We start from the raw sequence: 13,935 nt of genomic DNA on the forward strand, positions 1-13,935 counted from the left end.
GTAATAAGCCCCGAATAATTACTATACAAGACTCATCCTTTTTGTACTATCACTACCTGTAAGTCTTTATTCATAACATGTGATCAATCTGCAATCTTATATCATTAAAAAGGCTTAGAATCGTTTATTTCCTTATGAGATCTTTGTGACACTAAAGACCATAAATATGCAGACCAGAAGCATTTACGTGCTGCATAAACTTTTGTCAGTCACTGGAATTTTATTTCATCACGTGGGTCCTGATGATGCAGGATAGGAATCACCAAAACTGTGTAATCAGTGAGTTAACTCCCGGTCTTCATAATTTCATGTTTAAATAGTGTAAACAGGAGCCAGACTAAAACTGAAATACAACAGTGCATTTTTTTTTACTTAAATCTGGTTAAAAATGATCCTAACAAGGTTTTTAAAAGCATTAAATTAAAGTGTCTGTTGTCAAGTTCTTAATATTTAGATATTTGTCCACTTAAAAGATCAGTAGCTGTGTGATTTTTATGTGCATTCTTTCCACAGCGCTTCTGTTAGGACACGTTTTCATCCACATAGCTGTCATCTCCTCATCTCCTCCTCCTCCTCCTCCTCATGTATCTCTAACGTCTGTCTGGTTTTTGTTCCCGTGTTTTCTTTATTCCAGCTGACCCCGGGCGGAAAGGCAGCTCAGGCCGGCGTCGGGGTGGGAGACTGGGTGGTGTCCATCAGTGACACCAATGCAGAGGAGATGACCCATGTGGAGGCACAAAACAAGATCAGAGCAGCAACAGACTCCCTCACCCTCACCCTCAGCAAGTAAGTCATCTGGCGACGCATGATGCAACAAAACACTACATGATGGCCCCGCTCTGCACTTTATCTCGGTCAAACACAGCAGCATAAATCACCACAAAACGCATATCCTCCTTTTTATTCTGTGGAGAGATAAAAATGCCCCTATGTCCTTGAAATTTGACTCAGTATGACAGATGGTTGCAAAGCACTTTGTATTAAAGTTATACACACACACACACACACACACACACACACACACACACACACACACACACACACATACACATGCCATTATTTCATTTCCCTTAAGTTTAGACCTGGACTTGAATTTAATTTTACTCATAAGTCACAGTAGAAGCTAATCAGGACAAATAAAGTAATTATTTCTGCCGTGGAGGTTAAGTTCTCAATCCTGTAGTAGTCAGTAGGATATTTGAAAACCTGCTGAACAGATTTCAGTGGATTTTGATGAAAAGTTAGTTCATCAGCCAAAAAAAGAACTACCCTGGTTTTGGTACAGATAGCACGACCATATGGTCACTTGTAAAGCATGTTATGCTTTTGCTCATTAATCCTGAGTTTCCCTGGATTCTTGGTCCAACCTGTATCTTTGCATAAAGGTGTGCCCAATTCCACCCACACTGCTTTTTCATTACTCCTTTCACAAATTGTACCCAATCTCCACAAAATTGTTACTGTGCACAGCATATTTAGGTGATCCATATTTAGGTTTTGATGTTTATCCCATGCTGTTTTCCTACAAATGTTTGCCAAGGTATCGCTGGCATTGCCAAGTTAAAATAAATTGCCAGATTTAATGAATGCATTCTGCAGTCACAACCACAGTCATAAGACAGGTGCTCATATCAACCCAAAGCAATCCTGCAAAATATGAAGCAAATTTGGTCATAGGTAACGAACAGGCAAAGATACCTTGTTTAAGTGGCGATAACTTAGTGGTCATGAATTTGACATACTTTTTTGTACAAGGTCTGTGGTACCAGGAGTTAGGTATTTTCCAAAATTCAGCATTATCATTAATCAGTAGGCGTTTTCAGACCAAACAGTTCTGAGAAGCTCCCGCAAGAAGTGCAAACCTTTTAAGGGCTTTTTTGGTTTGCATTCCCACTGCCAATAGAAGAGACGTACTGTAAGCCAGCTGGCGGTTGGTATAGCTGCCTCACTTTAGCTTTGACAAGTCAAATTCGTGTTGCAGTTCCACTGTCGCATATATGCTCAGTTAATCCTGGACTTCACTGTCGGGTACGTTACGAGCTGCTGTTTGTGTTTTGCGTTGTCTGTGGTTTCAATGGCTAACAGGTTTTTAAAAAATGACGATTGCCATGGCAACATTGTCTGTGTTCAACCAGTCAATGTACACTTACGTTGCTCATGGGTCCTCTTGGGCCGGAAGAATACCTATTCTGAATAAGGAGCTAGAAAAGTCCCTCAAAAAGATGTCCTAGGAACTATGAGTTTCTAGTTCTTACATTGCGGACACAACTAAAAGGGCGGTTCTTAGGACTATGAAAAAGCTCCTCTAGCTCCGAATCATTTATTAAAGTGAAAAGAGGATTGTGCAGTATTGGAGGTACATGCTCTCTGAATTCTTTCCGTCTCAGTGTTACAGTAATATCTGTCCTCATCATTCAAATGAAGCAAGAGCCAGGGTTAGCAGTCTGCACTCAGCAGCAGATATGCATGCCAAGTACCGTCAGGTGGATACGCTGGCCTTTGTTTGGCTGAAATAAAGCGTTTTCAGAGGAGCCACGGATATTTAAAATTATGTCTCAGCTTTATAATGAAATTAGTGAAACTCTTTCTTCAAATTAAAACACTTTGTTGTTACATATCAGCCAGGGAAAATCTTTTTTTTTTCTTAATTTAGCTTCAATTATTTTAATTAGCACTGGATAACCCACAAACACGCAGCTCTCATACCTGCTCACACAACTCCTGCCAGAAATTCCTGACTGATAAAGTCTCTCTGTAGAGTACAAGCCAAATGTTTCATCAGGAGCTTAATTATTAGAAAAAGAGATTTCTCTCCCCTCCAAAAAAAAGATGGAACGTAACCACCCAAGAGTCTAGAGCCCTCAGAAATGAGAAGGTACTGACTTGTTCAGTAATAAAGACGAGCCTCGCTGGCGTCATGGGACCACTTCTAAGTATCCCAAAATCAAAAATAAAGAGGTTGTGATCCCGGCTGTATGACGGCTATTTTCACATCTAGTTCATTTTGTTGTTGCCTGCCAAGAGACTCAGCTGTTACATGTAAGTTCTGACAAATCGTCTTTGTCCGCTTAGTTTGTTGAGCGTCAGAACAGTCGCGGGTCATTTCTATGGCTTTCAACAAGAAAACAGTCAGGACATAAAAATAATACTTTCAGATGTGGAGATCATTGTGGATATTACGCCTCACTCCTCTCATTTTCATACAATATAGATGTGTCTGCTCACATCACTAAAGCCAGTGGGCTTACCGGTTTGTGTGTTCCCTTTTTAAAATGGGTTTATTGGTTTCGCAACATGAAATTTGGAGACAGGAAGTTAAAATTTCATAAAACACAGCTGCTGTGAATAGTTGATATGATTGATCAGTCGTTTTTTTTTTTTTATGGAAAAATGCCAGATGTGAGTCGGCTCCAGCCTCTGACATGTGAGGATGTTGCTTTTCTTTGTCATACATGATAAAAATCTGAATGGTTTTTGGACTGTTATTCGGGCAAAACAAGACATTTGAGGAATAAGCTCAGGCTGTGAGAACAATAATAATAGCCTTTTTCACTTTATTTTGTGACATTTAAAAGTAATCAACAGATAAATCTATAATGAAAATAATCATCAGTTGCAGCCCTAATACAAACAGTGAACACGACACATAGTGGTGGTGTTGACTTTAATATTGAGACATAATACTAAATCGCTAAATATAGCAAAGCAGATATTAATCTAGTGAGAATATAGCTTGAAAAGAGGTGAGAAAACACTAAAAGAGAGAAGAAGACAGAAAGTAATGGAGGGAAGATGAAGAGATGAGGAGGGGAGCGGCGGGTGGAGGTTGAGCAGAGTACAGAGATTATTAAACATGAGGGATCAAATGCAGACGATTGAGGTGGGGAAGAAGATGCCAAGGCTTTGTTGAATGTCACCACTGCTGCAATCTTGTGTGTAGTATGTGGTGTTAGTAAATATTGCAGCAGGTTATGTCACATTGTGCCCAGCGATGATGAGAGCTACTGTATCTTGCAGAGATGTTATAAAAGATAATGCTATCGTTGCTAACAAAGGGCTGCAATTCCTTTTTCCATGCAGCCATCAAGACACATTGCTGATGTTGCATGTATTTTTTTCTGCAGAAAGAGGTCACGCACACACACACACACACACACACACACACACACTACACTTCGACCTACTAAATGCCTTAAAAGGAGTGTGAGGGAGAGAGAGCGGTAGAATCATGGGTGGGGTTTTCCACAGTGAGATGGAAAAGGAAAGGAGAATTAGAAAAGAGACATCGAGAATCTTGTTGGCTTTTGTGGTGAGGGGATAAGACGTCATGCTCTCTGCACAGGGGCGGAGGAGGGTTAGTTGCAGCGGTGGGTAGAGTACTGTAAATCTGTACTTAAGTAAAGGTACAATTACTCTGAGAAATCTACTCAAGTAAAAGTAAAATAGTTCCTGGTTAATAAATGATTCATGCAAATAATAATAAAAAAGATAAATTGCTGATAAAACTTTTTAATGAAGTAGAGCAGGTAGGTTAATCAAGCAGATAAGGAAAGCCTATAAAACTGAGATATGAACCATCTCTTCCTCTCTACCCCTCTCTTTCGTATCGTAACATTAAAGATTAATGTCACACCTGAGAAGTGAACACAGCTAACCTTAGCTAGCTAACTACATTTTCACCTACAGTATGTGTCACTTACTTCAGTGTGCATGCAGAGGTTAGAAGAAGAGTTTGTAGAAGCAGACATCTTATGGCCAAAATACATGGGACACGGTTGCAGCACGACACAGCGTCCGCCCCGTCCTGCCGATCGAGCACCATTTGAATTTTAGACATTGTCAGGCTCCCTCTTTGCATCACCAGCTTGATCTGCATCGCAGTGAATCAGTGGCTTCCAATACACAATGAATGGGAGCAAATTGAGGGATGTTAATTGTTTAATTAAATGAAGTAATCAAATGATCATAGATATAACCAATAATATAAACAGATAGCCTATGTTATTTTACTATTATGATATGTTAGAATCTACTATGTACGTCTACTTATTGCAGAATAAAAACATTAGAGCTCTGTGGGTTGACCTCCATCCCTGGCGAGCTCGGTGAACAGCATTTTGTTTTATCTCTATGGTAACGGATATATGAGTGAGAGGGTCAAAGTTCAGGGCATAACGTTATGAGGAAGTAGTATGTTCAGATTGTGTGCATACTCCATGCAACAGTACGTACGTTTTAACGGCAGTTTCAGCACCTACATAAAGTAAAAAGAAAAAGTATGCGATTCAGAACGCACCCAAAGTTGGTATAGCAGGTGAAAAACCCTGCTCCGCTCCACCTACATGACATGTTTCATCCGTGCCCACTGTGTTTTGGCTGTAAGTCTTATTAGATTATGGTATGACAAGTGTGGCCAGGTGTGGTGAGGGACTGTCAATGGAAACTGCCTCTTGTTCTGGGTTCACATTGTGTTTAAAAGATGGGTGGTGCTGCTTTTTCTTCAGGTAGCTGGCAACTTGAGGTGCTCCTTGCTTTCTCCCTACACTCAATCCCTGCCTTTACAGCAGACTAGTTGTAACAAAGGGATGAATGGCAAATGTTGTGAAGTAAAAAGATGATTACTGGCTCATGAATTAACCCTTAAAGTAAAGAGTATAAGCACAGTTTAAAAAAGAGCATGAAAAGTATTCACTCCTCCTACTTTTTACGTATTCTTAACTTGTGATGAATAACTGCCCACCCCTGGTTAGTTTTCATCCATGAGCCTGATGTGCCCCCTGTCTGTCCAACAGAGATTCAGACCTCAAACTCAGTCTTTGATTATTAATGAGACCTTGTTAAGACGTAGCCCACCAATATATTTTGAAGCCGGGATGCGATTTTTCTGTGAGGCTTGCCTCCTTGCTGTTTTCTGGCGCGTCTGCTCTGCCAAAGCCTGAAAATGAATTATGGAAACATACACTGGTATTTCTGCTATTTCACACACAGAAGATGATTTGCTCGTCACAATATGTTCTTTGTGTAACCATAACACACTTCATCGCAGCAAAAGTTTGCTGTAGTTATTTCCCTGTAGGTTAGAGAATTTTTTTATCCTGTGAAGGAAGATGAAGACGGGGTGTTGACGTGTGACATGTGTTAAGAGGGATTATATACCAAATCCAACTGTGGCTTTGTGTGTGAAATATTATTTAAAACAGAATGTTATTGGCAGAAAATATTGTTGCGGTGCATTTTAGAAGCTGTTTTAATGAAAGCAAGGCTCTCTTGTGTTACCTTTATCTCCAAGGGAGTGGTGTAATGTTTTGATAGGCCCGTAATAAGCCGGCATGTTTACTTAACATCAGCCATACTTTTTTCCTGCTTTCTGTGGTTTGCCTCCTCTATTTCTCATCTCCATGTGGAGTCCAGCTATTGTAAACATTTCACATTCTTCCGCTCTTGTTTTTTTTTTTGCCTTTTACCCATGACTCCCTTCCCATGAATCCCCAGTCTCCTCTCTTCATCTCGCCCTCTCCTATTGTTATTATATTGTAAGACAAGCAAATATTGTTTTCCCGAAACGCTTCTCAGAGAGGAGCTATTGTCAGTTTTATTTATTCGTATCTTGGCTGCCATCCACGGTTTCTTTTATGTCAAGAGAGGAGGACAGCTGCACGGTGATGAGATATGGTCTATTGTTTGGTTTAGTGCCTCATTTTGTTCAACACCAATGATCATTTGGTGTCATTTTTATGGGGAAGGTTTAGGCTGTACCCAGAGCCTTTTCTTGGGAGCGGAAATCCAAAAAATATGGGCAATAGATTCTCGGCTTCAAAGAGAGGAGGACACGTAGCAGCTACAGGGACACACTAGGTCCATATTTCAGTGCTCTCTGTCAGTGATTGGCCCAGACGGTTGTGGTTGTGGTGATTACGGTATCTTGGGAGGTTTTTTTTTTTTTCCTGTGGCGAAATCTCTGACTTTATCTCACATCATCTTGAAAGCCAAGCATGCATCAGTTAAGATAAGTGACCCGTGAAATGAGGCAGGAAATGATCTCATAGTGTGCATATTTAGTTTCAGCACAGGTCCAGGCGAACTAACATATTCCACGAAACAGTGACTTAATCATCCCCACATTTGTTCATTTAAGGCCAGTTTGCTGAAATTAATACAGTACATGGCAGCTGTCACACACATTCCCTGTGTATCCCCGCCTTTAAGTGTGACTCATCTGATTGTGGGTTAAGGCGAGCTGAAGCGCTATGAATGTCACATTGATTTGTCTTCCCACAAGTGTGACATGCACGGACGTGTCGGTATGCCTTCCCCTCGCTCCTCTCCTCTCGGTATCTATACAGCCCTGTTGTCATCCTGTCTTTAACATTGCTCTATCAGTGGCTGAGCAGGCAATGACATGAGCCGTTATTCATTTCTCATTGTCGCAGGAAGCACTGCCCATTGTTTTGTGTGCGTATGACTGTAGCCTGAGACAATGAGGGTGACTGCAGGGCTGGTTCAACCCTGCTGTAGCTTTGTGTAGCATGCAAACGCTGGGCAGGGGATGGTGGTGGTTTATATTTTTCTTTTTTTATTGAAGGAGCCAGCAGCGATGTAAGGCTGAGGGCCTCCATGTTTAACGTGTCAAGATATTTTAATGAACCGTCTGCCGTGTTGCTCCAGTCAGCAAAGGCACCGCAGTAATGTGAATCCTGGGATTAGAGTTAAGAAGGGTACTACACTGTGACACTCGCAGTATTTTTAGTTGAGTGGGTGAATCTGCGGACAGTCCAAGATTATGTGAAGAAGGGGTTGGTGTTTGTAAAAGCCACAGCAGGGAAATATATCAGAATTTCACACCCTGGTTCTTTTCTCTCATCACTTCTAGGGTGGTAAGAAAACACTGATACATTTGAGTATCACAATATTATGTTTTGTGGTACTGTATATTGATTCTGAAACACAGTCAATTTTGTTTTAATGGTTTAGATTTTTTTATTAAGTTTTTTTCCTTCAAGCCCTTTATTTTAATTTTTACTTATACAGGAAAATGTTATCTCACTCTCTTGGAAAAAGTCCAGGAAACTGAAGTCCATTAGTTGGATTAAAGAGTTAGCCATAACTCTACCTCCGGAGAAGATGACGCATCATTAAAGGGAAACAATCACTCTTTATAACAACATAAATGCAATGGTATTTAGTTACAGTTACTGAGGAAAAAATATGTAATTAAATTACAGTTACTATTAAAATGAAGGGGATTACAAAGAGGTTTTAATCTATATCCAAATATATTCTTTTCAATAAGTAGTTGATATGGAGATATGCATCTTTTTGCCATGCAGGATTGCCTTCTTCTGGTGGAGCTAATCAAATATAATAAGGCACATCACCTCAAGTGTGAAGTGGTTAAAATAATTAAAATACTTATTACATTTTTAACAGGGCAACCTGTGCATAGCATTGTGTTTTCATACTCTGACAGTCTCCAAAATTAGATTGAAAAAACTGCAAAGTGTCACCTTGCTTACAATATTGCAATATATTGCAGTATATTGAATATCAACCCCTGTATCCAGATGCATCTTGTATTCGTTATATCATATCTATCACTTCTCCCATCTTTTGATTAGGTTAGCTGTTGAAATATGAACGTAGGGGGACTCTGCTTGAGACAGCATTGCAGTGGAGTCCATTTGGCATTACAGACAAAAGCAGTATGAGCAAACAAGTCCAGTTCAACCCCCTTATCTAAACCACATGTTAAGATATGAAAACAAAACTAAGTTATGACCAGACTGTCAGAATCCTGAATCCAACATCAGAATCTGCAAGGCTACGTCTTGCTTCAGCCGCACATGTGCTCATGTAGTTTTATGATGCACTGGATCACGATAATGGACAGTTTGGGTGCATTCTCTTTCATTCAGGCATCTGTGAGTGGTTTAGATAAATGGGTTAAACTGAGCTTGTTTAAAAGCCGTCTGATCGCTTGTTTGCAACACGCCTTGTAAAACGGTCTCAAGCGGAGTTCCCGCAACTTCCTGTTGAAGCACTTAAGCTTGTAGTCTGAATGTTGTCTTAACTAATGGGAAAGATGGCCAAAGCTACAACAACAAGACTTGCATTACATTACACAACCACTTACATTGTTATCTTTAATTTGGGGAGATGTCGACATCATGCTGCACAAAGTCTAATGTCTGGAATCAATAATTAAATTTGATAGAATGACACAAACACAACTTTTCCTGTGAAAGAAACATTGCAGACTTTGAGAAATTTGAAAATGGCTGTTCAGTATTGTAACTTGAATGTGTGAGAGTGAGTTTGTTGTAAGTATATGTTCTAATAATTGCCCCTGTCTTGTCTTCACAGAGCCTTCAAAGCTGGCGAAAACCAGAAGGTAAGACTGCATTTGTCTGAATCACTGAGCTCACCTCTGTATGAACACTCAGAGGCTTTGGCATGGTCTGCTACTGGACTACAGTGACAATGATTGAATTTGAAACTTCCTTTAATCGTTGCTCACGATTGGCCTTAACAGTGTGTTCTGTCACTTTGCGTTTAAATTCATCTGATTCACCCGAGTCACCTGTCAAGCTCTCACAGAGTCCATGCACTGTGCATTAGCGAAGCATCACTGAGTCGCTAAATGAGTTGTTTGCTGGATGGAGTGTTGTGAATATTGCTTTTGGAATTTCCTGTGGTTCAGTTTGCGATGCCTTGCACAATCCCTGAAGCCAGAGTAATACCGGTGCATTTAGTTTCACTGTCAGCCCTCTTGAGAGCTACTTGCCCGGCTGATCACGGTGTGAGTAGTACAGCGGTGTCACGAACTGCTTTGTGCTGCACGCTGCTTTCAGCAAAGCACCAGGAACATAATACTTTCCACAAAGTCAATGTTCTATTTTGGTAGGTGTTCTTTTGCAGTCCAGACGTAATGCTCAGTAAGAAATCTCATTAGTGAGACATGTCAGTCAAATATGACAATTTTTCACTTTGAGCATTTTTCCTTTTTACCAACAGTAGCAGATTACTTTGGCCAGTCCGTGGCAGACTGCCAACACAAATAAAATGGCTGTGTTCACACTTCTTAAGCACTTCTTCCGTGCACAGAGAAAAGCCTGCAGGCTTTGACAGAGCCCGGAGTAATAATTTGCAATGAAAAAAAATACCGGTCTGCACTGGAAGCTTACTTAATATAAAGCTAGGGATTGTGCAAAAGCAGAGGGAACTTTCACTGTGTGTGTCAGAAATCTCTAACTGCATGTTGTGCGCTGTGCTGCATTGTCTCCCTCTCCCACACCCTCGTAGGACTCGCTCGCTGCGGCTTCTGTTCTGCCAAAGTACTCCTTTGCCCCCAGCTCAACCATTAACAAGATGGCGAGGCCATTTGCAGCAGGTGGCGGTAGTGCCAACTCAGGACCTGCTATTAAACCTGTGGCCTACTCTCCTAAACTTAACACCCCGAGCTCACAGGGCCGTGCCAGTATGCAGCAGCCACAGAATGGGTAGGTGAATGAATAAACACTGTTCCCTGTGGAACCACAATGTGACTAATGTGGATTTAATGGTATTTCTGACATCTCATTATTCTGGCTTTACACTAAAGAGAAAATAACTCCGTCGGGATTTCCAAATTGCATTGTGTTACAAATTTATTTCGGAACATTGGCAAAATCACGTCACAGATTTTAAGAAACCTTCCAGAGAAGATGAACGTAAGGATTGTGTGCTGACTCACTGCTGGGATCTTCTTAATTACTCCATTGTCTGCCACTGCCAGTAATGTACCAAACAAGATGGCAAACATACAATGCCTTTTGTGTAAACTTATGCTGTTGTTTAAAACACCAGCAGTAATAAGCTGCCATTATAGACTGCATCATGAGAGACTCTGGCCATAGAATAATTTGGGGGGAAAAGACAAATCAGAATCTGGGTTATTGCCAAGTAGGTTTTCACATTCAAGGAATTTCCTGAGGCGTTTTGCTGCATAACAGAGACTTAGTAAGAGAAAATAAAATTAAAAATAAAAGCAACAGTTCAAGAAACATAAATATAAAGTAGAAGAATATTATGATAAAAGTGTAAAAAAAAAAAAATACTATACAGAATATACATAATATATCTGAATAAAGTGAAAGAGCTGTGCAGTTGATAGAAATGTTAATTTCTGCAGAAATGTGCAGATGGAGGTGTCTGTCAAATCTTTTTTTGGAAACACGTCTAAATTATCTTGTTGGCTTTTATCATCCAGATAAACGCAAACACTTAGCAGGGGATATTTAGCTGACGTATGCAATTCAAGATGGCTTCCTCATCCAGCTGAAAGACCTCTGCAGTGGATTTTATCGGACGACGAAAACAGCTTTACAGAGATTAGTGAGAGATGTGTCAATAATCAGTCGCAGTTTTTTAAAGCTGGTGTTTTGCTTTTTTGGCCAGTGTAGACGTTGTGATTTATGTTTGTGCGAATAGATTTTTTTTCCCATCTTACCCTGTTTTATTCCCATCATCCTCACTTTGTGTTTGTGTGTGTAAGAGAGAGATGGAGAAATACCAGAAAGTAAGACTTTTTAAGCTTTGAGTAATGTATGATTTCTTGTAAAACAGTCCACCTCTCCAAACTGATTTGCTATTTCAACAGATGAGTTATTGACCGACTGTGATTATTACTTCTATCTTGCTTCTCCAGTCAGCGGTGTGCTGTGGAGAAATGGCAGATTGGATTTTCAGGTCCAGTATTTCTCAGCTGTTAGAAGCAGTGTGTCATGGTACTCGCTTTTTTATCACTAGAGATTACATTACATCTCTCTATTTACATTACGCTTAAATATAGGGCTGGCACAGTATTAGATTTTCACTGCAAGATTGTCATTGCCAGAAATGTTCACGATAACGGCTCATTTCGATATCTATAGAAAATTAATAATAATGCTGTCAGTCAAATTTATCTTATATCTTTATCTTTATTGTGAGTTTTATCTGTTTTTGGAAAATAAATTACGCTCAAAATACGAGTGATGAGAAAGTTTGTCACCATAACTGTGCACAAGTGTACAAAAAGTGCAGTTACACTTGATGGATAATAAAAAGGCAATCATTTGGAGACATAGCAAGAACAGAAAGACTTGGAATTGATTTAAAAAGTGCTGGCTTATTTACACATTGCTATGATATGTGTATTATTACCATAATATCAATATCTAATTTTTAAAGTTCAGTTATTGTCAATACTGGTATATTGCGGCACCCCCAATTCAAAATATCAGTAGTTTAAACTTCCTCTTCTTTAATAGTTTTATTTTCAAACCATTGATTCTCTCTGCATTTACTTCAGCGACAAGGCCATACAGCTAGTTATTTGTCACCACCTCCCAGGAGTAATGATAGGAAGTCTCAATCACACAGCATCTGTTTACTCTTTCCTTTTAAAGCCTGGAAGGAACTTAATTTATGAATGAAATAAATTTCATGGGCCAAGGTAAAGCGGCTAAACCAGCTCAAAGACGGAGCCCCGTTGTCCCTCAAGTAAAAATTCGATCTGTTGTGTTGGAAAAGTGAATCTTCACTCTCTCTCCTTGAAAACTTCATTGATCAATTTGGCCTCTGAGCTTTTTATGGTAAATAATTGAAATAAACAGTAGCTTGGTTGCAGAGCTGACTATTTTGAAGCTGTTGCAATGCTGCTATGATCCCTGCGGTGTATTAAAAATTAAGTTAACGCTCCCATGACTGAACTCTTGCTGCTATAATTGCATGAAAGTTAGAATTCTTCAGTTTTTTTATTATTACCTTTCAGACTTTACAAGGATCCCAGAAATGGATCAAATGCATTTTTTAAATGATCCAGAAAGTTGCAGTATGGCTGGAAATGGTCTTCAAGGATAGGCCAGTGTGGTTCCTGTAATTTGGGTCATGTTCGTGGTAGCACGGCCTGGCTGCAGCCATCGCTGAGATGTGGCCTGTCGCTGTATTTAGCCCCACTCATAAATTCTGCTGTGTTCTCAGCAGCTTTTACTGCCCTGGTGCTGGATTATTTAAGCAGCCATACTTGCTTAGTCTCGAGAGGGCTCGCATGGTTGTGAAGTTTCTCTGCAGATGGTCGAACCTCATTCCTCCGGCCATTTTTGAGAAGAGTAGAGCCTGATTATAACTGCCAGCCCACTTTTGATGAAGACATTGTTGGATTTCTCCAGACGGTAAACAGTTCGATGCAAACAGTATATGTCTAATATGTCCAGGCCTGTCGTATTGAAACAGGTTTTGTGTGATGTTGTTTGTGCAGAGCTTACCCTGACATCATGATGCGTCACCGCTCTGGCATTTATCGTTGTTGACGGGGTTTCAGAGCTCGAGAAAAATAAGACTTACTGCGATGGCTCAGGAATCAGGTTTTTTCTTTTCTTTTTTGGCAAATGTTGTAGCCATTTACATAACTCTGTACAGCATTTGTGCACATGAGTAAGAGGAACGTTGGACAAAGGTTTGTGCCAAATCTACCGAGTCATTTTGGGTCAGGGTGACAATGGGTGATTTGACAGACAAACAATGCCGTCTTTCTCTCACAGACCCTGTTGACAATCACGGCATGTCTCATGGAAACCTCTTGCATGCTTGTTGCATCCTTCAGCATTTTTGATCTTCACTTGTGCACAACCTCTGCCGCACATTGACATGTTCTGCGTTTCTTTCTGTTTAACTCTGAATTCTTTTACTCAACTTCTGTTTTTCTCTTTTCTTTTAACGCTGCAGGTGGAAGCTCCTGAAAAGTTAGTATATTTCTTTTTTTCATTAACAGTCACAATAATTCCCATCCTTTATTATAGTGGTTCCCAACTTTTTGTTTTGTGCTTCTTTGTTTAATTCAACTCAATATTATTTATAAAGCCCAATATCACAAATCACAATTTGCCTCAGAGGGCTTTAGAGCATATGGAAGCCCTC

The 13,935-nt window shown here is 40.0% G+C and overlaps 1 protein-coding gene across 3 annotated transcripts in view; it reads left to right on the forward strand.

Moving 5' to 3' along the window:
• The window catches only part of pdlim7 (PDZ and LIM domain 7), a 41,750-nt gene that overhangs the window by 11,258 nt on the left and 16,557 nt on the right, over window positions 1–13,935 (forward strand). For 2 of the 3 annotated variants that reach the window (XM_050043269.1, XM_050043270.1), the window contains exons 3-5: window positions 635–786; window positions 9,361–9,388; window positions 10,300–10,496. In XM_050043269.1, coding sequence (XP_049899226.1) covers window positions 635–786; window positions 9,361–9,388; window positions 10,300–10,496 — 377 coding nt within the window. Of the gene's footprint in view, window positions 1–634; window positions 787–9,360; window positions 9,389–10,299; window positions 10,497–13,743; window positions 13,761–13,935 lie in introns of all 3 variants that reach the window. The other variant, XM_050043271.1, reaches the window with a different exon arrangement.

The sequence above is a fragment of the Epinephelus moara genome, chromosome 4 (assembly GCF_006386435.1).
Source record: "Epinephelus moara isolate mb chromosome 4, YSFRI_EMoa_1.0, whole genome shotgun sequence".
Lineage (NCBI taxonomy): Eukaryota > Metazoa > Chordata > Actinopteri > Perciformes > Serranidae > Epinephelus > Epinephelus moara.